The sequence below is a fragment of the Xiphophorus maculatus genome, chromosome 10, assembly GCF_002775205.1.
Source record: "Xiphophorus maculatus strain JP 163 A chromosome 10, X_maculatus-5.0-male, whole genome shotgun sequence".
In the NCBI taxonomy this organism is placed as follows: domain Eukaryota; kingdom Metazoa; phylum Chordata; class Actinopteri; order Cyprinodontiformes; family Poeciliidae; genus Xiphophorus; species Xiphophorus maculatus.
In genome coordinates, this window is record NC_036452.1 from 17,445,034 (window position 1) to 17,467,654 (window position 22,621).

Below are 22,621 nucleotides of genomic sequence, written 5' to 3' on the forward strand. Positions count from 1 at the left end.
GCAAAAAAATTCCTAAAACAATGGTCCAAAGTCCTTTCAATGAAAAGGAAAATCAGAGCATGTAGGTTTAATAAAGATTTGATGTGAACAGTATAGTTCAGGTAGTGGCCAGGTATAGGACAGGTAAATAAGGAACACAAACAGGTAGTTACAGTTAGTAAAATGAACTGGCTAAATTTACAAAACATGAAGTTAAGTAGCAACAGCTGAATTGAGGTTTGAGGAAAACTATGTTTAAAATAATAATAATATTTTAAAAAAAGGAGAAGTAGAGAGGTGTACTGCTGTGACTTTACCAGATCAGTTGCGCAACACATTCGAAAGAAAAACTCTCTGATTTCCAAATAGGGGACTTTCATGAATTAGTAACTCATTGTGCCGGTTATAAAAGCAGGTGAGACTCCACTGCTGCAGAACTCCACCTGACAGACATCACATGTTAGATCCTTACAGAAGAGCAATGACCATTAAGGTGAGTTTATGATGTTAACGCAGGACTCTTGAATGTTCCTCATTTGCTTGATTTGAGAAAAGTTCTAACTCTACAGACTTGTCATGAATAAGCTGTTCCTCTGCTGCAGCTGTTTCTTCTCCTTCTGGTTCCCGTGGCGACCAGCTGCTCAGCTCTCAGCCTCCCTCTGGACTGCAATGATGTCTACGTCCAAGACACCAGCCGACCCAGCGGAGTTTACACCATCTATCCCATCGGAACCACATCGGCCGTCCAGGTACGCTCAAACCTCCTGGGATGTCAGTAACTAATAATCACATTCTGATTCTTAATGCCCGATGTTAAAGTTTACATTTTCACTCAATATTGATAGGTGATTTTTAATATGTAAACTTTTTTTTTTTAAACAACAACCCTGATTTAAAAAATATGGCAAACATCAAATTTATGTCACCTGATAGGAATCTATGAGCTCTGATGCTTGGTATCATAATGGGGCTCACTGTTTTTACAGCATTGGTTCAAGAGTCCAGAAGGAGGTCAATCAGGCTTGGTTTCTTTTTGTTCCTTGCGAAAAATCAGAAACCAGAGGCTCAATATGCAGCTGAATCAGTATGCCGGTTCAATCAGCTGCTATGTTTGTCTGCAGGTTTACTGCGACATGGACTCTCTGGGAGGAAAGTGGACGGTAGGGATGGTTTCTTTCTGCTGTTTAATTTATTTTTTGCTTTTCATTATTTTAGAAGTTTCGAAAGCTTCCTTTGGAATTCAATTCAAAGTCATCTGTTAAAGTATAACTGTAATTGTACGCATTTTGAATCCCTATCTTTTTTTTTTTTTAGATAGGGTTCTTACCTGTAGCCGACTGGTTTCATTAAAGGGAAACTATTGGAAATAATTTTGAGTTCACAACAAAAAATGTATCTGTGGTCTCACCATCTATAGTCAGAGTTTACAAGAACCCCAAAGCAAAAACACTTAAACACAGTTTGAACTCATTGTAGGTGATGTTGTTATTAGCATCCATTTGTGAAATATCCATCAAAGCTCATCAGGGGGGAAACCTGAGCCGTGCTCAGCTGGATCACCGTCCTCACCTCCCCGCAGGTTTTCCAGAGGAGGATGGACGGCTCCGTGAACTTCTACAGGCCCTGGGATCAGTACAAGTTCGGCTTCGGGAACGCGGCGGGAGAGTACTGGCTCGGTGAGACGTGAAGCCAACGCAGCAGTTATGAAGACTAGAGAGAAACCCTGTAAAAAGTTCCGAGAGATCACTCTCTCCAATGTTTCTGTCGTGTTCAAGGTCTGGAAAATGTCTTCCACCTGACTAAGAGGAGAACAGAGCTGCTGATCGACATGGAGGACTTCGATGGAAACAAGTCGTATGCCTGTTACACCTCGTTCTCCGTGGGCCCACAGTCTGACGGCTACAGACTTCACCTGACTGGATTCACTAACGGAGGGGCAGGTGGGTAAAGACAGACTTTTTTGTTTTGTTTCTGGTAAGATAAATTCTTTTATTATTATTATTATTAGATTTTGTAGTTTTTAAATGTGTCCTGTCCTGCAGTGTGGCACTCAGATTTGTTGTCTAAGTGCCAAGGTGAGGCCAAACCCTACGCACACATGATGCTTCACTTGCTGCATGAAAATTCATTAGAAATCATTTTGGCTTCATTTCAAGTGTGATGAAAAAATGATTAAACAATGAAATAAAATAAAAAAAGAATAAATAAAAAAGGACACGTTCTTTTAAAATGTTCAGGGATATTCAGAGGAGTTTGTAGAAAGTAACTTTAATAATACAAGTATTAATTTTGTCGTTGCCACATAATTGGCTAATTTACTATTTGTGTGATTGAGCTTGTTAAAAAAAACATACAAAACAAACGTATCATGCAAATGCAGTTTGTTATATTATTGACTTCATTTATTGTTGCAGTTGTCATGAGTTCTGTTTGCACCTTAAGCAACAAGCTTTTCCTAATCCTGCTCCCCTCTTGTTTAACACCTGCAGAAAAAAAACTGGCACTTTATTTATCTATCAACAAGTTTAATATTTTACCATTTATTTCGTAAAGAAAAAAAAATAAAACATGCTTACTGAACAACTTTTTATTTGCTTGGATTCATAATCGCCTTATCAGAAGAGTATTTCCAAAAGTATTATGTTCTGTTTTTGTTTTACCAAGAAACAAACAGTTTTGCAAGATACTTTGTAATTTAAGAAAATAATGTGCTAATGTGACTTTCTGTTTCTTCAGGAGACTCTCTGAGTCACATCAGTGGACAAAAGTTCTCGACATTCGATAAAGATCAGGACACCTGGGTGAACAACTGCGCCCGATCGTTCCTTGCAGGGTTCTGGTACTCCGATTGTCACAGTGCGAACCCAAACGGCGTGTACCTCTGGGGGGCCGACAGCACTCTTTATGCCATCGGAGTGGAGTGGACGTCCTGGAAGGGCAGGGGCTACTCCCTCAAGGCCATCAGCATGAAGATCCGTCCAGCATAGTGAACTGGGATGGGATTGAAGCGTCATCAGAAGTTTCCAGGAACCTGGAGTCTCCAGCAATTCTGCAGGACGTGATGAAAGAAGCGGCGCGAAAGATTGGACTCAAACAAATACTGGAGAAATGGTCAGAGGCAGAGCAGCCGGTCAGAGTCGTCCCACTCAGTCACTGAACTCGGAAGGAACTCAGCAGCGTATCAAATCCCCTTCCTCAGCAAATCCAGTGCGAAGTTCTTAGCGTTTTGCTATAGTTGCCATGATGCCTGTGCAGCTCACAACAGCAGCAGCTCTCCTACGCTGCCGCACGGCGTAAACCCGGCCAGCATGAGCCTCGTAGCGCACATGTTGCATTTGGAGGCAGCTCGGAAAAATGGGTGACGACGTGTTGACGGATTAAACTGTTGAACTGCAGATGAGAGACAGGAGACATGACACGGAAGAGCGGAAATCCCTATTATATCAAATAGAAATAGGAATAATGGAGAGTTGACCGTTCTAAGGTAAAAACAACGAACAGCGTCCAGTCCGGGAGAAGGGGGAGGGGGGCACGGTGCCGGTGTTACGCCGAGAAACAGCAGTAGCTCAGAGAACAGGTGTCATTACGTAGAAAAAAATGAAATCCCTCTTAACTCTTCCTTTCTTCAAGTTAGCAGGGGGATCTGTCTGTGGATCTCCCTCTCCATTTCCCCCCTCATTCTGTTTCAGATCTAAGGTAAAAACAACAACAACAAAAAAAACATGGGACCGTTCCCTTTTGTCCTTTGTCAGCAATTTTCACACTTTATTTTTCTGAAAATGTGTATTTTATTGTTGCTTCTGTAGCTGAGTTAATTTCATTTATTTATTTATTTATTATTTTATGAACCTTGTCAAGACATTTTTATTTCTGTTTTGTCAAATTAACATGTCTGCTGACATGGCTATTTCTGTTTTATACTGCTTTTATTTTTGGTTCCTAATGTAAATATTGTTTTTTGGAGGGACGTTATTAATGTTGCACAAAGCAACGTTCAGTGACGTAGATGCTGCAGCAGCCAGGCAGAAGCTGCCTGACTGAGCTGCTGGTAAGATGCGCTCTGAAGCTACCTCTCACTTTTAATAATGTTTATATTGTTAACAATAGTTTTCACAGCTTTTGTTCTGCATAAAAATATAATGTTGACTGTGTAAGTGTTTTTTAAAAAAAGCTTTGGTGTTGGTTAAAGTTAATTTGTTACGTTTATTAAGTTTGTATAAAGTTTCCTTCCAAAATGTGTTTGTTGGGCTGCAGGACTGTGACGGTGATTGTGTGTATCATACCCGGTGCTGAGTGTGTCCCACACTGTTTTATAGGAATAAACCAACGCAGAGCTTGATTCCTGTGTGATCCTTTCCACATCTGTTGCACTTTATGCTTTCATGTAATTTTATTTTCTGTCTCAGTCACAAAAATACGGAACTTGAAGGGGAAGTTCTGTATTTGCGGGCAAGATGTGCTTTACCAGCAATAACTAAACCATATAACAGTCCGTCAGAAGAGGATTAGACCTAAAGAAAACTTCCCAAACATTATTTGAAGTTGTTTCACTGAACTAAAACTACAGAATGAAGACATTGAAGGAGTCAGGACTCCCTCTGCAGACAAATAAGCCAATAATTTTATTGAATCCACTGTCCACACAGCATACAGAGTCACAAAAATATTAATATTAAGCTTTGAAAAATTTTCACAGATGGACAAGTGGTTGACAAAGAACATAAATGTATCAATAATAGGAAGGTAAAGTGCTGTGAACTTAAGGAACATGAGCGAAATCTCTTCAACCCATTTAAATGGATACATAAAATGACATGTCCCCATTTCAACATTATTTCACATATTTTAGGAGAAACCTAAATTCATGAAGATTCAATAAACTTCCAAATTAAACTCGGCACACTTAGTCCAAGACTTTATAATGATCTCGCTGCAGGCTAAACATTCCTTTCCTTACATTCTATGTAATTCTGTTATTCCAATTTAAAGCAAATGTGTTGGCTCGTCATAACTTTTAAGGTTGATTCAACTCATTTACTACTAATTTGCAATGTTTTGGACCAAGTCTGGATTGCTTTATGTGTATTTTGCATGTTGCCTATGACTGTTGCTCGTGGGGAGAGACATTTCAGTAATCTAAAACTAACAGAAAATAATTTAAATAACCTACTTCCATACTGTATGTGGACTGTTGGATGTAACATTCATGAGCAGTAAATATTGTGCTAGTTATCAGTGTTGGACCAAAGAATGCAAAGCAGTCGCAAGCCTTTAAAACTGTGACGCCTTTGATGGGTCAAATAGACTCAAGAAATTGTAACAGGAGCTGCATGGGGGGGCCCCAATTAAATTTTTTGTCAGGGGGCCCAAGATTCCTGGCAGCGCCCCTGCTAGCAGTACAAGTAAATTATATAAAACATGTGATTTATTCTTAACTCTATGAAAACTTATTTACTGACAATAAGTTTACCATATATATGTACGTATACAAACTAATTTAATATAACAAAGGATGGATACCTTAACAGAGGTGTGGTGCAATAAGTTCACTTGAAGTAATTACTAACAGCAGTTACTTCAATTACTTTACCCACACAACCCTAACATTCTTGCAATCGATCTATGTTGAACATTTTGGCTACAACTCCCCTAGATAGCATATACTGAAGATGTGTCTAGTCATTTTTTAAACATTTTAAATTCTATTAATAGCTGTTTTCCAATGTTCTATTTCTTTTCCCATACTTGCCATGCTTTCTATTGAAATTCATAATTATTCTTATTACTGAAACTTCTCAGAACGTGTTCATTCTTAATTCCACGGGCCACCATTATTCCAACTCCCAGTGTTTGTCTGACTCCCTGCTAGCTTAGTGCTAGCTTCCCCCTCCCAGATTCACACACGCCTGTCCTTCTGCCTGCATGAAACGTTCCTTCTTCATGAACATTTCCTCTCCTTCCTACCAGGAAGCAGTAGCTAATCTGAACTCTTCCTCAACCTGTCCCTGGTCACGTCTCTCATCATCCTCCTCCAACAATAATGAGTCCCCTCAATCACTAATTCTCCCTCCTTCTTGGAACTTTCCAAGACTTAGCTCCATAACTGCTCACTTAGCTTTTGAATTTTTTTTACATTCCTTCTTGACTCTTCAGGCCAGTTGCTAGATCATGTAAATATATTCTTTCCAGATATGAATGACCTGGAACATTACACTGACCAAAACTACACAAGCAACATGTTGATTAACAAATAACATTATTATTTCACAACACATGGACAGATTTAAGTCATGTTATTTAATGTTTTTTTCATGCAGGAAACATGGACAAAGGTGTTACTCAAGTTGCTGCTCTTGGTCGGCCTTTTACCTTAGGCATGCTTTATGATGCTAGCAAAGATCAAATCATCCCAGGTAAGAATGAACTTCTGTATGTCCATTAGCCTTTATATTTTTGAACAAAGAGAACACTGTTGCCTAATCTTTTCAAATCTCTAATTAAAAAAATTAACGTAAAATATACTCCTACTATACCTACTATTTGTAGAACTGTTGCTACAAATATGTGAATCACACTCTAAAAAGTGTACTTGGGCTGTTGTTTATGTTATGGCCTTATATTTACATTAATCTCACTTAATTCTTTGGGTTTAGCGATGACAACTTACTTTTTTGTGTTGAATTAACTTAACTTAAAGAACTTTTTATTTTGGCTTTACTTGAAATGCCGTGTTCATATCCTACATCTGATGTCATGACACAAGCTTCACTAGAGACAGACACTGTACCAGTCAGGGTGTTGTGGTGGTGCAGGAGTAGAGAACAACTCACAAAAGGACACCTTAGTCCTCGACATGGCCATCGCAGGTTCAATTCCTGGCCTGTTGACCTTTGAGCTTTACCACATGTCTTCCCCCTCTTTCACTACCCTTGTCTAACTACTCTCAAACCAAAAGCCGCCTGAGCCAAAAAGCACTGGTAAAAAAAGAAAGGAAAAAATAAATAAATAAATATATATACTGTATATATACATATATTGAATTCATTTAATTCTATGAGAAAGTGTGTCCAAACGTTTGGTCTGTACTGTATATATATATATATATATATATATATATATATATATATATATATATATATATATATATATATATATATATATACAGTATATATACAGTATATATATATATATATATATACTGTATATATATACTATATATAAACATGAAAATACCTCTTACAAAGAGTTCCATGCATTTCTAAAACATTCAACACTGGTATCAGTGTGAGCTGCTTAGCAATAAAGTAGAAATTTACTGACAGACAGAAATATCTTTTTTTCAGAAAATCTAGAAATCATTTAGAAATTTTCATCAAACAATTTTTGTTTCAGATAACCACATGAATCATTATGCAGATTGAATGCTGTCAATTTATACACTTAAAAAACACTTCTCTACTAGCAATAGAATTTTACTCAATATAAATTTATATTGTAAATATTGGCAACCAGAGCTGCCAGCATTTTACCATAAATTACAGACTTTTTTTTGTTTGCTTGTTTTGCATGTAGCTGATGCAAACATTCAACTCTACTTTTCCACTAGAAGTGTGCAACACTGCATATTTTAGAAATGATGCTATACCAAGTAAATTCAGAGCCATTATTGCCAATACCAATATCAATACTTATTACGTAAGTATGAAATGTTATCAAACTTCTGACCTTTAGCCTGTGTTGTGGTTTTTCCTTTGACTTATTTTGTCATAACAAATTTTGAAAAAGTTTATAGATGTCTACAAATATTTTATCTATATAAAATATGTTTATCATATTTGCATGATAAACAGAATCAATAGGAAAAAACAACAAATTTGTGTGCATTGATTTCTAAAGTGCAAAAATATAATTTGAAAGCTAATCAAAGGATGCATCTTTTAACAGTCCAGTTGAGAAACTACAATACAAAAATAAAATACGTTTTAAGAGGGAATCTGAAACTAATATATCAATCTTATGCTAGTATTGCTCTGACACTAATACTGATATTGGTAATATGGATATTTTTGGATTGATTTGCCCATTTCTCCTATTCACACAGACAGAATAAACCATGGTGAAAAAACCCTGAAACACCAATGTCTTCATCGTAAAAAATAAGAATAGCTCGACGCTTGGCACAAGATTCAGGGCTACCAAGTTTTATGAAACGGGCAAAAAAGTTTCTGCAAATGTTGTCCGCAGAATGGAAGGACCAAGATACTGTATATGTGACAGCCATTCCAAAACATTGAGAAGCTGGAGGTAGCCAGTTATGACTACTAATTCTTGACCATTTAAATAAAATCAGTAGACACTAGAATTGGAAGTGCTTATTACTCTGTGTCCCAAATAAAGTGTTTCTTTTGTTTGTTTGGTTTTTTTTAATGAAAAACATCTTGCTCATTTTTTTGGTAAAGTAATGCAAACTGTGCTGGGTTTGGAGAGATATTGCTGTAGTTGCAGGAAGATGAAAGCTCAACACCAACATGGTGACAACCAGGGGGCATGGGCGGGCATTAGGGGGCATTGCGCTAAAATGCTCGTGCTGGGTTTACACCTGTGCAGCAGCGAAGGAGCTGCTGCTGTGCAGAGCTGCTCCGGTGTTTTAGAATCATGACAGCAAACTAGCAAAACGTAAAGAACTTTACACAGTTTTTTCCGCCAAACTAACCGACTGTGTTAAGTAAAGCTGTTGGATGCAGATAATGTTAGTTAAAACAGTCGTCGAGCTCTTGTGGTGATCGGCTGGGGCTAGTTGCGTGGTAATTGATGATGCCGGTAGGCTGAAGAGAGTCTCACAGCTTGAGGTTACGCCTATAGGCTACATGTGTTTGATTTTTTAAAAAGTGCCTTAAAATATATACAGCTAACCGAAAAGTCTGTTTAAAGTTTCCAGAGACCCCTTCCCCCCCAAAACAACATATTTTCTTCAAAGCTCAGAAGTGGACAAATTATATATATATAAAAAAAGTTATATTGTTTCCCTAAGAAACAATTTATAGTTGGAAAACCATATAACCCAACAGAGAAGCAAGAATATGTTTTTGTCTTGCTTAAATACCTTAACTGTGTTTCCTTCTAATTTGTTTTCTGATATCATGTTTTAAAGGTGTCACTCTGTGGGATGAATCGACCCTACAACACATGATTATGGAAAATTCCCAGCATAGCAGTGATTTTAAAATCACCTCCTCCGATTCCTTGGACATGAAGTCTAATCTGCTGGATGTGAATGCCTCTCTAAAAGCCAGTTTTCTGGGCGGTCTGATTGAAGTCGGAGGATCTGCAAAGTATCTGAATGACAAGAAGAAATCCCACAATCAAAGCCGCATAACCTTCCAGTACAAAGCCACCACCACTTTCAAGCAGCTGAACATATCGGCTGATGAAATGAAGAAGCAGCTGAAGATTGCTGATGACATGAAGTGTTTGGCCACTCATGTTGTCACTGGTATCCTTTACGGTGCAAATGCATTCTTTGTGTTGGACAGTAACAAGATGGACACGAAAACCCTTCAGAAGATTGAGGGCAACCTCCAAGCTACTATAAACAAGTTCCCCAGAATAAGCGTGAGTGGAGAAGTTGACATCAAACTGTCTAATGAAGAACAAGCTGTGGCTGACGCATTTTCCTGCACATTCTATGGAGACCTGATTCCAGAAAAAAACCCTACATCATTCCAGGATGCACTGCTGACTTACGTCAATCTCCCAACTCTACTAGGTGCAAAGAAAGAGCACAGTGTTCCACTGAAGGTCTGGTTGATGCCTCTGAAGAATTTTGATCCATCAGCTTCCGAGGTGAAAATGGAACTGAGTACTGGGCTTTTGGAAAAGGCTCAAAATGCCATGGTAGAGCTTCAGAACTTGAAAATGAGATGCAATGATTGCTTGGCAGACAGCTATCAATTCCCGCAGATTTCCACAATTTTGTTAAGTTTCAAGCAAAAGTGTAGCACGTACGAAGGGATGCTTCAAGATCTAATTGCAAAGAAGATTCCAGGCATCAGGGCAGGAAAGGAAGACGAGAATGAGCTGTTGAGAATCTTGGATGAGAAAGAACAGTCTCCGTTCAATTCAGACAAATTAAATAAATGGATGGCAAACATGGAAAAAGAAGTAAATGTGATCAAGTCCTGTATTAAGGCAATGGATGGAACAAAGATCCTCCCAAAAGAGTCTGACGTTGTTGAGGAGCTTCTGTGCCCCAAAGTAGAGGATGTCCTCTGCTTCGTTTTTACCTCTCTGGAAAAGTCAGATCCTTATCTTCAGAAAATGGCAGAGTACATGGAGACAATGGACATCAAGGCCACAGGGAATGTCAGTCCAGCCACTGAGGAAAAAGAATTAACAAGAATAAGAGAAAAATCCACAGAGATCCGTGAACTTGCGGCAGGTCTGAAGAACGAAGCAAAATACAGATTTGTAGTAACAGCCAAGGAAAACAAGATGTACAAAGGAGCAACCATCTACCACTACAGGAACGACAGACTGATCACGGAAGATTTTAAAAGACTCAATTTAGTTGGTTTAGAAAAAATAAAAGAAATAACAAGAAGAGGAGATCTCCTGTGGTGTAAGTCACTGTTCATTGTTTTAATTTTTTCCCAGACCAATGTAAAATCAAATTTATCTGAGCGTCACAAGTTTTCTCAGAATAGAGCTAGGGATTTATATCTGATATGGCAGAGGAGCAGCGGACTGCCTTACAAAGAGAAGAAAGAGACGTGGCATTTAACAAAACGTGTAACATATAACAACATAAAAATATATATGACATATATTAGCCTTGTTAGCCTGGTTAGCCTTGTCACGTGACACCTCGAACATTGAACATTGAACACAAGACCCAGAGTGTTTGGGTCTTGTGACAATGTTGAGCATCCACTTGAATTTGCTGTTATTTAGCAACAGTGTACATGAAAGCCAAATGGATACTTCACTTCTTGCACTGAAGATTACTTAGAAAATAAATATTTAGATATTGTCCCTGAGCAGATGTGTAAAGTATGAGGTTACACATCAAATAAAAACTCTACAGACCTTTTTTGAACCTTGATCAGGTTTGTTTTTCTCCCCCTCAGATGCCAGCAGCCTCAATATGGATCCAGACACAGCACACCCAAACCTCATTCTCGATGGAACCAAGAGTGTGACACACGGAGACAGGCAGTCATATCCCGATAACCACCTGAGATTTAACAAAGTCTACCAGCTCATGTTCAAAGAAAGTCTGACAAAGCTCCACTACTGGGAGGTGGAACTGAACATTGTCAAAGGTATAGATAGCGCTGTTGGTATTTCTTACAAAGGAATACACAGGAAAGGAGGTTATAGTAAATGGACTGCCTTTGGTCAAAATACAATGAGCTGGTCTTTGGGCTGGAGGTGGAAAAACCACAGAGGACAACCCAAATTCTATATAGAGCATAATGGAACCTGCACGAAAAAACCTATTCCCAACACCGGCTTGTCCTGTGTTGGCGTGTATCTGAATTGTCATACTGGTTCTTTGTCGTATTATGTAGTCAGAGGTGACAAAGTGGATCACATTCACACTTTCGAGTTTCTCAATTTCTCTGAGCCCGTTTACCCATGTCTGAAAATTTGCAAGAAAAACGGCTACTTGAAACTGCGTCTGTAAAGACATTTGGTTCAGTTTGAAACAGAAAAACATGGCTTAAACAGAGGTGTGAGTAAAGAAAGCAAAAGTTTACTAGGTAATTTACAACAATCAATCAATCAATCAATCAATCAATCAATCAATCAATCAATCAATCAGTTCCAGACTTCACATCTCTTTTTTGAGTTTTGATCATAATTTATGTTTGACCCTCATGTTGAAATAGAATAAGAATAACTACTGTTTCCATAGAAACAGTAGTTAGAGTTTTATTTGTCCCTCCTCAGTAGTTTTTTTACTGTCATGTTAAAGTGTGACCATTTTAAAAAGGCCTGTTTGACTAAAAGCTGAGAATAAGTAAGTGAAGGTGAGAAAATCTTTTTCTCTCCAGCAGACAGGTTCTGACCTGCAGTCTGTGTAACTGAATGCATTCTCTCCTTGCCATAAAGCAAGTAATAAATCTAAAGAAAGTCATTCTTTTTTGGTGACTTTTCTCTCAGAGAAACATACAATAATTCTTCTTGTAATGAAGTGGATGGAACCCCAGTTGGGTTTTCAGGTGAGGGACTTGGCAAGGCCTGGAGTTGCTATCAATAATGGAATTTGTACTGCAGATGTTTCTGAAACGGTTCAGACACCAGTAAAACATTTACCAATTGCCAAATAATGGCTGTTTTTTTTTTTTTGTTTTGTTTTTTTGCTCTTGGATTGTTTCTGTAAGCAGTAGATACCCAAATGAAAGGACAAAAACAGGCAAAAAAGAACATTTTCGATAATATGTCTCCTTTATCATTAACTGTACAACTTTAAAACAATTACTATTTTTGCAATAAAGAACTTCTTGCATCTTTTTGCTTACAATTGGATGATCTTCATGTTTTAAATGCTTTTTTGTTCACTTACCACATCTATGGGATAGATAACAGTGTATTGTCAAACATAATTGTGACCTTCCATGATTTTATATATGATTGACATTGGAAAAATATATGATGTTGCCATAATTATAGATTTCATGTTATGATTTATTTATTTTTTTACTATTTTACAGCTTTGGTTGGGGTTTATAGTTTTTGTGGTGCTTGGAAAAACATATGATGTTGCCGTAGTTATGGATTTCATGTTATGATTTCTTTTTTTTTTTTTTACTATTTTACAGCTTTGGTGGGGGTTTGTAGTTTTTGTGGTGTTTGATATTCAGTTTTTCCTGTACTTTTGTTATTACTGATTCTTAATGATTAACAGTTATGCGTTCTTTATTAATTTCCTACACACGTAATGTGTATGTTTGACTAGTTTTGAACAACATGATTGCTTTTGAATTTAAAAAGTTATATTATTACTTCATTCATGCTACTGTTCTAATGCTTGTAGTCTAATGTTTTGAAATTTAATAAAAAGAATGCTGTGAAGTAAAAATTAGTTAACAATGTTTAATCATTTTAAAATGTACACTTTATGTTTTTATTAAAGGTTTGCACTCAGTTGCCGCTCAACAGGAAATATGCTCTTCTGAGCCTCTGCAAATAAGTTAGAATAGGATGTTCAGTGGTTAGAGATGTAAGACATTGCTAAGGCAACCTATCATGGTACAGAAAGAAAGCAGAAGTTATCCAAAGGTCAATCTACTATGTTTTGCTAAGACCTAAGGGCATCTTGTCCACAGTAAACACAGAGCCTATTTCTGTAGTTGAGGTGTGAATGTGCATGCAAACCTGCTCAAGCAAAACTCACATATAAGCAATTTATAGATTTTTTTGTCTCACTCTGAGCCAGGGGGTGTAATCATGTAATGTGCGATGTATCCTATATAATGAGAGGACGTTCAGCTCTAAGTCGAAGAGCGGAACCCACTGTAGCTGTTCTCCCATCTGCGCAGATATTAAAATAAAGCTGCTTTGTTCTCTCCTAAATATTAGACTTGTTCTCCTGATTTTTCTGCAACTCCACAATACAATTTTGTTGCATTGATTTTCTGATTTTTTGTTGTCTCCAATGAATACAGTGTATTTAATTACTAAATGACTAAAAGATTTGGCCTATAATCTTTGTAACATAATGTAGCATAAGATTTAAAGAACTTTGTATGCTGGCAGCCCCATGTTTTTGAGTTGCGGCTTACATTATATATAAATATGTTTGTGATTTCATTAACAAGTAAAAAAAGGGGCAAAAACATCCTAAAACAATGGTCCAGAGTCCTTTCAATGAAAAGGAAAATCATTGCATGTAGATTTAATAAAGATTTGATGTCAACAGTATAGTTCAGGTAGTGGCCAGATATAGGACAGGTAAATAAGGAACACAAACAGGTAGTTACAGTTAGTAAAATGAACTGGCTAAATTTACTAAACACATGAAGTTCAGTAGCAACAGCTGAATTGAGGTTTGAGGAAACTGTGTTTTAAAATAAAAAAAGGAGAAGTAGAGAGGTGTACTGCTGTGACTTTACCAGATCAGTTGCGCAACACATTCGAAAGAAAAACTCTCTGATTTCCAAATAGGGGACTTTCATGAATTAGTAACTCATTGTGCCGGTTATAAAAGCAGGTGAGACTCCACTGCTGCAGAACTCCACCTGACAGGCATCATATGTTATGTCCGTACAGAAGAGCAATGACCATTAAGGTGAGTTTATGATGTTAACGCAGGACTCTTGAATGTTCCTCATTTGCTTGATTTGAGAAAAGTTCTAACTCTACAGAGTTGTCGTGAATAAGCTGTTCCTCTGCTGCAGCTGTTTCTTCTCCTTCTGGTTCCCGTGGCGACCAGCTGCTCAGCTCTCAGCCTTCCTCTGGACTGCAATGACGTCTACATCCAAGACACCAGCCGACCCAGCGGAGTTTACACCATCTATCCCATCGGAACCACGTCGGCAGTCCAGGTACGCTCAAACCTCCTGGGATGTCAGTAACTAATAATCACATTCTGATTCTTAATGCCCGATGTTAAAGTTCACATTTTCACTCAATATTGATAGGTGATTTTTAATATGTAAACTTTTATTTTTTTTAAACAACAACCCTGATTTAAAAAATATCGCAAACATCAAATTTATGTCACCTGATAGGAATCTATGAGCTCTGATGCTTGGTATCATAATGGGGCTCATTGTTTTTACAGCATTGGTTCAAGAGTCCAGCAGGAGGTCAATCAGGCTTTGTTTCTTTTTGTTCCTTGCGAAAAATCAGAAACCAGAGGCTCAATATGCAGCTGAATCAGTATGCCGGTTCAATCAGCTGCTATGTTTGTATCTGCAGGTTTACTGCGACATGGACTCTCTGGGAGGAAAGTGGACGGTAGGGATTGTTTCTTTTTGCTGTTTAATTTATTTTTTGCTTTTCATTATTTTAGAAGTTTCGAAAGCTTCCTTTGGAATTCAATTCAAAGTCATCTGTTAAAATATAACTGTACGCATTTTGAATCCCTATCTTTTTTTTTTTTTAGATAGGGTTCTTACCTGTAGCCGACTGGTTTCATTAAAGGGAAACTATTGGAAATAATTTTGAGCTCATAACAAAAAATGTATCTGTGGTCTCACCATCTATAGTCAGAGTTTACAAGAACCCCAAAACAAAAACACTTAAACACTGTTTGAACTCATTGTAGGTGATGTTGTTATTAGCATCCATTTGTGAAATCCAACTCAAAATCCATCAAAGCTCATCAGGGGGAAACTGAGCTGTGCTCAGCTGGATCACCGTTCTCACCTCCCCGCAGGTTTTCCAGAGGAGGATGGACGGCTCCGTGAACTTCTACAGGCCCTGGGATCAGTACAAGCTCGGCTTCGGGAACGCGGCGGGAGAGTACTGGCTCGGTGAGACGTGAAGCCAACGCAGCAGTTATGAAGACTAGAGAGACTAGAGAGAAGCTGTAAAAATTTCCGAGAGATCACTCTCTCCAATGTTTCTGTCGTGTTCAAGGTCTGGAAAATGTCTTCCACCTGACTAAGAGGAGAACAGAGCTGCTGATCGACATGGAGGACTTCGATGGAAACAAGTCGTATGCCTGTTACACCTCGTTCTCCGTGGGCCCACAGTCTGACGGCTACAGACTTCACCTGACTGGATTCACTAACGGAGGGGCAGGTGGGTAAAGACAGACTTTTTTGTTTTGTTTCTGGTAAGATAAATTATTTTATTATTAGATTTTGTAGTTTTTAAATGTGTCCTGTCCTGCAGTGTGGCACTCAGATTTGTTGTCTAAGTGCCAAGGTGAGGCCAAACCCTACGCACACATGATGCTTTAACACCTGCAGAAAAAAAACCTGGCACTTTATTTATCTATCAACAAGTTTAATATTTTACCATTTATTTTGTAAAGAAAAAAAATAAAACATGCTTACTGAACAACTTTTTATTTGCTTGGATTCATAATCGCCTTATCAGAAGAGTATTTCCAAAAGTATTATGTTCTGTTTTTGTTTTACCAAGAAACAAACAGTTTTGCAAGATACTTTGTAATTTAAGAAAATAATGTGCTAATGTGACTTTCTGTTTCTTCAGGAGACTCTCTGAGTCACATCAGTGGACAAAAGTTCTCGACATTCGATAAAGATCAGGACACCTGGGTGAACAACTGCGCCCGATCGTTCCTTGCAGGGTTCTGGTACTCCGATTGTCACAGTGCGAACCCAAACGGCGTGTACCTCTGGGGGGCCGACAGCACTCTTTATGCCATCGGAGTGGAGTGGACGTCCTGGAAGGGCAGGGGCTACTCCCTCAAGGCCATCAGCATGAAGATCCGTCCAGCACAGTGAACTGGGATGGGATTGAAGCGTCATCAGAAGTTTCCAGGAACCCAGAAAGGGATCTCCAGCAATTCTGCAGGACGTGATGAAAGAGGCGGGGCGAAAGTTTGGACTCAAACAAATACTGGAGAAATGGTCAGAGGCAGTGCAGCCGGTCAGAGTCGTCCCACTCAGTCACTGAACTCGGAAGGAACTCAGCAGCGTATCAAATCCCCTGCCTCAGCAAATCCAGTAGTTGTAAAAAGCTGCGGTCTCCCCATTCATCCATCAGATGTCGCTATTGCACCTGTCTGAATTTCTTCTGTCTGTCAGTAAAACTACTTTGATTCGTGAGCTAAATAGTAACTTGTTGTTTACTGAAGAAATAGGATCATGTTATTGAATTTTATTTTTTTTACATTCTACATGTAGTCCAGATGTGAAAAAATGTGTCGTTACAGCTTAAATTAGAACCTTTCAGTGTCTCTGCCTCTGTAGAATGAAGTGAAATCATTCCAGTGTAATTATTAAATATTGAGTTTGTGGTTTTAGTTAAAGTTTTTTTTTTTTAAGTCTTTTATGGGGACAATTAGTGCACGTGCAGTTATTGTTGAGTGAAGACGAAGCTGGATGCAAACAGACATGTCAGTGCCTAAATGTAAGCTCCTATAACAAGGACCCATCAAATTTATAAAGGATTTTTCACTTGGTTTTTGCTGCATGAAAAGCTCCAACATTACCAAGAAGTCTTAATTTACCATTACACCAGGCTTTGAAATCCCATCTGAGCAAATAGATCCAAGTAAAACGTGCTGCTTGTACGTAGATGGTCATTTTTAAAGTGAGGCCGACAGATGGAAGACTTCAGCTCTGAGACGGTACATTTGCCACGTTGGTTACCAAAGGTGCAGCAAGAGCAGGAAACTACAGTACCTCATGTAGGCTATCAATAGCAAAGACTTGAAAACATCTGCGGTGTTCATTAGGTCAAAAGACAGGAACATGGACTTCCGGTTGGACCGCAAGATGGAGTAGACGCTTATTCCGAAGTTCCCACCTCGAACATTACTATATTAATTTCAATAAGGCCTGTATATGTGGGTTGTGCTTAACCCCTGCGCCACCACAGCACGCCCCAATGACATTTTTAAAACTTACACGGCTGGTGTGACATTATATTTCTGCTGTCATTCTTAACTTTGTCAGTTTCGGACCTATAAATGAGAAAACTTCTCTCTGTCGCAAAACATGGATTGGAAGAAAAATTAAATTCAAAAATACTTTATTGATCCAAATTACATAATCAGCTTCAGAAAAATAGTTTGCAAAAACATTTGAAAAAAACAAACAAAAAAACAGAAAAATATGTTGTTGATTTAAAAAAAATCTAATTCTGAATAACATCCAGGTTTTTAAATAATTTTTTCCCTTTTGTTTCTATTTAGTCTTCATATCCAGAGCTGTTTTGGTCAAAAGCTCGTACTTTCAAATAAAACTGAATTCTGCACTGAACCTAAAGCCTCACATCCTTCTTGCTGTACCTGTATGTAATTAGAGCCACACAAAGTAATTGGGTGACACGCGTGTGCTGCCTTACATAACATTTAAACACACAAAAAAACGAGAACCCGTTTTGTTGTGTGGGTTGTTTGTCCTTGAAACAACCCACTTGTTATAAAAGTTTCAATTTAAAAACTAAACGAGTCAAAAAACAAATAAATAAATAAATAAATCTGTTGCACAAAGACATGGATTTTCCTCTGGGAAATTGAAAAATGTGTAATCCACGAAGGAAAAAGAGTGTTCTCTGGGTAACATTTCTACGCAACCTTACAGTGAATCAGTTGAAGCTAAGGGTCGAAGGTCAACATCAGGAAACTTCTTCAGTGTGACTGGCTTGTGTTAGTTTTTAAGATGTGAATTTTGTATTTATGTAACTACAAATTAATTAACACTTACTAAAACAAATACATTTCTTTGAATCCTGTTCTCCAGTTTGTGCTTTGATCAGTTATGAAGTTCTATTAAAAATGTGGGCGTTCCTTTAATATATAATGTTTCCAAAAATGATTATGGTAAAAAAAAAAAAAAGACTTCAGAAATAACAGATTGAAAGAAGAACATTTTATTAAAGTCAAGAGTTACAGCAGTGATACATTTTGTGTCGTGGACCATTAATAATGAAAACAACAACAAATAGAAAACAAATCTGCCTTCTAACTATTTATTCTGACATTTTGTTTTGGCTCTTGAATAATCAGAATCTCGTCTCCAGCCAGGCACCAGAAATCTCGCTGTCCGCTTCTCGAGTCATTGATGTTTTGACAGCAGAGTCGAGCTGAGGAAACAGAAGAACAAACTTGAGAAACACAAAGTCCAACGCACGTTATGAAATGCTGAAACTTTTCTGAGATGTCTCAGCAGCTTCAGTTTCTGCTCACCTACCTGTTACATCCAGAGTAATGGTGTCAGCTGAGGTCCATCTCCCCAGCGGTTTGTCTGCCTCAAACCTGTCACAACGGGGGGGAATTTAATGAGAATTGTTTACTGCACTGTATGTATAAAAGTGTTTTAGCGTTGCTCACTGTAAATAAACTTTTTGCACATTAAAATTTGTTTCTTTTATTTGCTTATATGATCTAACAGGAAGGAAAACCAAGGTTTCAATTCTTGAATAATTAAGAAAATAATCTCAACTATAGAAAAGTTAAGGTTGTAAAAAATGTATTTAGTACCAACAGATGGTGTGTAAACCTGGGGCCACTGGATCGTCTGCCTTTTTTGGCAGGCAGAGTATTTTCGTTTCAGTCCTCAGTCCTCTCTGTCTTCTCTCCCCTGATTGGTCCAGTGATGCTGGGGAATCATCACATGATCAGACACACATTCCTTAATCTCTCTCTAAATGACAGATTATTGAAAGAGATTTTCTGATCAAAGTCATCATCATGTCCTCACCTTTCCCACAAGCTGTTACAACCAGTAGATCAGCAGGTGGAGCAGGTCTTCTGCTTTAATTGTTGGTCAACTCCAGTCATCACATGAGTTCACAGAGAAATGAAATAAAGAGAGAAGATAAAGTTAAGGAGGAAAATATGCATGGACAGCAGACAGTTTCTAACTTTCAGCTCAGCCCTCCGCAGCTATATTTGAAATGATTAGTCATGTTGTGTAGATATAAATGTTCTTACTTTTTTTGTCAACTGGGTTCTCTTATCTTCCTCCACCTGACTGGTGGTGTTGAAGGAGGAGGATTACAGGCGGAGCTGGTCTTCTGCTTTAATTGTTGGTCAACTCATGTCATGTGACATGAGTTGATGTAGAAATGAAATCCAGAGAAAAGACAACAGGGTTAACAAATAGAATATACGTGGACAGAAGGAAGAACAATTTTGAAATTTGACCTCAATTTCTTCCATATTTAAAATGAAAATAAGTTTCTTACTTTTTTTGTCAACTGGGTTCTCTTATCTTCCTCCTCCTGACTGATTGTGCTGAAGGTGGAGGATTACAGGCGGAGGAGATCCAACCTGGGACGATCAGACAATCAGAGATCTGAGAAGTCTGAACCTGGACCAGAGACTAGTTCGGGTATTTTTTTAATGTCTATTCATCTTTTGTGATTCTGCTGTGTTGCAACACATGAACATGCTGTTAGCCATATAAACTATTTGTTTCATGAGATTAATAGTTTATCTACATAAAACTTTACTCCACATGCTCTCCATTTCCTTTCCTCCGATCCTGTTCTCTAGTGTCTCTCTGAATAAAAACTTTTAATTAAATCCTTCAATCATAAATTCTGTCTATGTTCTCCTTTGTCTTCTAATTTCTTATTGTCCTGATGCTTTAGTTTGGTTTCTAATACAACATGTTGTCAGGCAAGCATTCCTTACTTAATGTAAACTTTAACTCTACATGGTTGAACAGTTTCTAAATTACTAATGGTGAATTTCTATTTCTACTTTTATTTAGTAAAGCTGATGGTCCCCACCACCAGCAGGAGGCAAGCAGTATCATGTGAATGTGGAAAAACTTACGAGCAGCGTGAAAAACAAGGGGTCCAGAAGGACAGGAACCACATGGACGACGATGAAAGGATCCAGCGATGAGCAGCTAAAACCTGAAAGATTAAAAACTTGGAGACTGGATTAGTGGAGGAACAGGATAGAACAATTTACTATATCGGAGAGCACAGCGTGGGGAAGAACCGCTATTTCACCCTGAAACATGGGGGAGTTGAGAAGAATTCGCAAAGATGAAGAAAACTCCGGTGCAAGGCGCTACCTAAGGCTTCCTCAGACCTGCCAGGATCCTCACCATCTAAAATGCTACATCTAGCAGCGGGATAAAGAACAGCCCCGGTGCAAGGCGCTGCCTAACGCTTCCACAGGCTTGCTAGAAACCCATTGGCTTTAATTTAAAAAAAACAAAAAAACGGAGAAATGATGATGTCCTAATGTGACTTCCCAAATAGGTCTTCAGTTTTTATGGATCCCAATCTAATCAGAGTCACTTAAAACGTGGCAAGGTCTAAACCACGTGTCTGGAACTCTTGCTGTCGTTCCACCAGATGTTGAAGGTGTTGGTTCCTCTTCTATGTCCTTTTCAGTCTCAATCCAGAAACGGAAGTCAGGGGATGACAAAGTTGGATTTTCACGGTGTGTTGATGGTGAAAGACTGAAAACACGGGGTGACAAAACGTGATCTTCACAGTGCGTCAATGGTGAGGAACTGACGTCAGGGGATGAGAGAAAAGGATCCTCATGCATCGTCCCTTGTAAGGGACTGAGGACAGGGGACGACGAAACAGGACATTTATGCGGCATTTTACAAGAGGGACTGAGGACGGGAGATGACAGACTAGTATCCTCACACGATGTCCTTGGTGAGGGACTGAGGACAGGGGATAACAAAACAGGAAGTTTACACGCCATTCTATACGAGGGACTGAGGACAGGGGATGACAGACCAGGATCCTCACACGACGTCCTTGGTGAGGGACTGAGGACAGGGGATCACAGAACGGGATCTTCATGGTCTGTCTATTGGTAGGGAATGAACAGAGGGGTTGACGGAATGGGCTGGTTCTCCCATTCTTTACCATATCTCCATGCCATCCTTCTGCCGATTCTTTGAACGATCTCGTCCCATCCGGCATCATCACTATACTTGGTTGTGTTGGCTGGGAGCTCCTCTTCAGCAACAGTGTCTCTGGTCCTCTTGGCTGGAGGCTTCTCTTCAGCAACACTGTCCCTGGTCTTCTTGGAGGGGAGCACATCTTCAGTTTGATTCTCCCTGATCCTCTTGGCAGAGGGTTCCTGTTCAGCATCGTCACTATTCCTGGTCCTCTTGGCAGGGAGTTTCACTTCAGCAACACTGTTCCCGGTCTTCTTGGCAGTGAGCTCCTTTTCAGCAAGAGTATCCTTACTCCTCTTGGCTGGGGGCTGCTCTTCAGCATCACTGTCCTTTGTCCTCTTTCCGTTTATGCCAGTCACAGATGTCGCATGAGCCACGTCTTCTTTCAAACCTACCTGATCACTAGGCTTTGATGGTGGGTCATCCTCCTTCACATCATCCACCTTCTTTGTAGTTCTCCTGGCACGGCCGGAAGTACAAGAAGCCACTAAATTTCTCCAACCTGCCAGCGGTTGTGGCGAGGCACTGATAGAAATGGAGTCCTCTGGACGCAAAATGGGCTCTTCTGGTTTGTCAAGTTCAGATGTGAATTTAAAGCTGGAAGGAAACGCTGTACCAAAACTAGGCTTTGATGGTGGGTCATCCTCCTTCACATCATCCACCGTCTGTGTAGTGCTCCTGGTGCGGCCGGAAGTCAAAGAAGCCCCGCCCTCTTCCAAACCTACCTGATGATGTTGCGAGGTACCGATAGGTCTGGGGTTCTCTGGACGCAAAATGGGCTCTTCCTGTTTGTCAAGTCCAGATGCGAATTCAAGTGAAGTACAGGGAGCCTTGTCTTCTTGAGGCTTCTGAGCTACCCCAATGTCTTGTTTGTATTTGAAATTTTGGGGAAGAATCTCAAGCAGCTGTGACGCAGCACCTGCACGGTCCACTGTTGAACTACTCTTAGCGGCGCCCCGCTGATCAACCGTCGAATTGTGATGTTTCAATGACAGATGAAGCTTTCCTACAAGGACCTTGACAAAACAAAGCCGGGATTTAAAGTCATCCTGGTCTTCAATATCAGCCTCGTCGTCACTTGAGCTGGTAGAAGAGTTACCACTAGAGCTAGC

At 39.0% G+C, this 22,621-nt stretch overlaps 3 protein-coding genes and 1 long non-coding RNA gene across 4 annotated transcripts; 3 read left to right on the forward strand and 1 right to left on the reverse strand.

The window, feature by feature from the left end:
* The first annotated feature begins 371 nt into the window (after window positions 1-371).
* Window positions 372-4,318, forward strand: LOC102238004 (microfibril-associated glycoprotein 4-like). The gene is made up of 6 exons (XM_023340718.1): window positions 372-472; window positions 582-728; window positions 1,101-1,139; window positions 1,559-1,655; window positions 1,755-1,919; window positions 2,716-4,318. The coding sequence occupies exons 1-6, from the start codon at window positions 437-439 to the stop codon at window positions 2,964-2,966; spliced, it is 735 nt and encodes a 244-aa protein (XP_023196486.1). The 5' UTR covers window positions 372-436; the 3' UTR covers window positions 2,967-4,318.
* Window positions 2,102-16,128, reverse strand: LOC111609867. Its single transcript, XR_002753379.1, has 2 exons — window positions 15,912-16,128; window positions 2,102-2,476 (listed from the first exon to the last, which is right to left on the reverse strand). It is a non-coding gene; the product is annotated as an uncharacterized LOC111609867 (long non-coding RNA).
* LOC102237747 (stonustoxin subunit beta-like) lies at window positions 6,298-13,063 on the forward strand. The gene is made up of 3 exons (XM_023340716.1): window positions 6,298-6,392; window positions 9,131-10,597; window positions 11,106-13,063. The coding sequence occupies exons 1-3, from the start codon at window positions 6,302-6,304 to the stop codon at window positions 11,663-11,665; spliced, it is 2,118 nt and encodes a 705-aa protein (XP_023196484.1). The 5' UTR covers window positions 6,298-6,301; the 3' UTR covers window positions 11,666-13,063.
* On the forward strand, window positions 14,167-16,924 carry LOC111609866 (microfibril-associated glycoprotein 4-like). Its single transcript, XM_023340717.1, has 6 exons — window positions 14,167-14,272; window positions 14,382-14,528; window positions 14,905-14,943; window positions 15,365-15,461; window positions 15,568-15,732; window positions 16,150-16,924. The coding sequence occupies exons 1-6, from the start codon at window positions 14,237-14,239 to the stop codon at window positions 16,401-16,403; spliced, it is 738 nt and encodes a 245-aa protein (XP_023196485.1). The 5' UTR covers window positions 14,167-14,236; the 3' UTR covers window positions 16,404-16,924.
* Window positions 16,925-22,621: the final 5,697 nt, after the last annotated feature.

Excerpts from the sequence above, each read along its gene's own strand:
- LOC111609866 (XM_023340717.1), top strand. The coding sequence starts at position 14,237 with ATGTTATGTCCGTACAGAAGAGCAATGACCATTAAG. Across the intron at positions 14,273-14,381 it reads GAAGAGCAATGACCATTAAG|CTGTTTCTTCTCCTTCTGGT; the intron begins GTGAGTTTATGA and ends CCTCTGCTGCAG. Across the intron at positions 15,462-15,567 it reads GGCGGGAGAGTACTGGCTCG|GTCTGGAAAATGTCTTCCAC; the intron begins GTGAGACGTGAA and ends GTCGTGTTCAAG.
- LOC102237747 (XM_023340716.1), top strand. The coding sequence starts at position 6,302 with ATGGACAAAGGTGTTACTCAAGTTGCTGCTCTTGGTCGGCCTTTTACC. Across the intron at positions 6,393-9,130 it reads CAAAGATCAAATCATCCCAG|GTGTCACTCTGTGGGATGAA; the intron begins GTAAGAATGAAC and ends CATGTTTTAAAG. Across the intron at positions 10,598-11,105 it reads AAGAGGAGATCTCCTGTGGT|ATGCCAGCAGCCTCAATATG; the intron begins GTAAGTCACTGT and ends TCTCCCCCTCAG.
- LOC102238004 (XM_023340718.1), top strand. The coding sequence starts at position 437 with ATGTTAGATCCTTACAGAAGAGCAATGACCATTAAG. Across the intron at positions 729-1,100 it reads GAACCACATCGGCCGTCCAG|GTTTACTGCGACATGGACTC; the intron begins GTACGCTCAAAC and ends GTTTGTCTGCAG. Across the intron at positions 1,920-2,715 it reads ATTCACTAACGGAGGGGCAG|GAGACTCTCTGAGTCACATC; the intron begins GTGGGTAAAGAC and ends CTGTTTCTTCAG.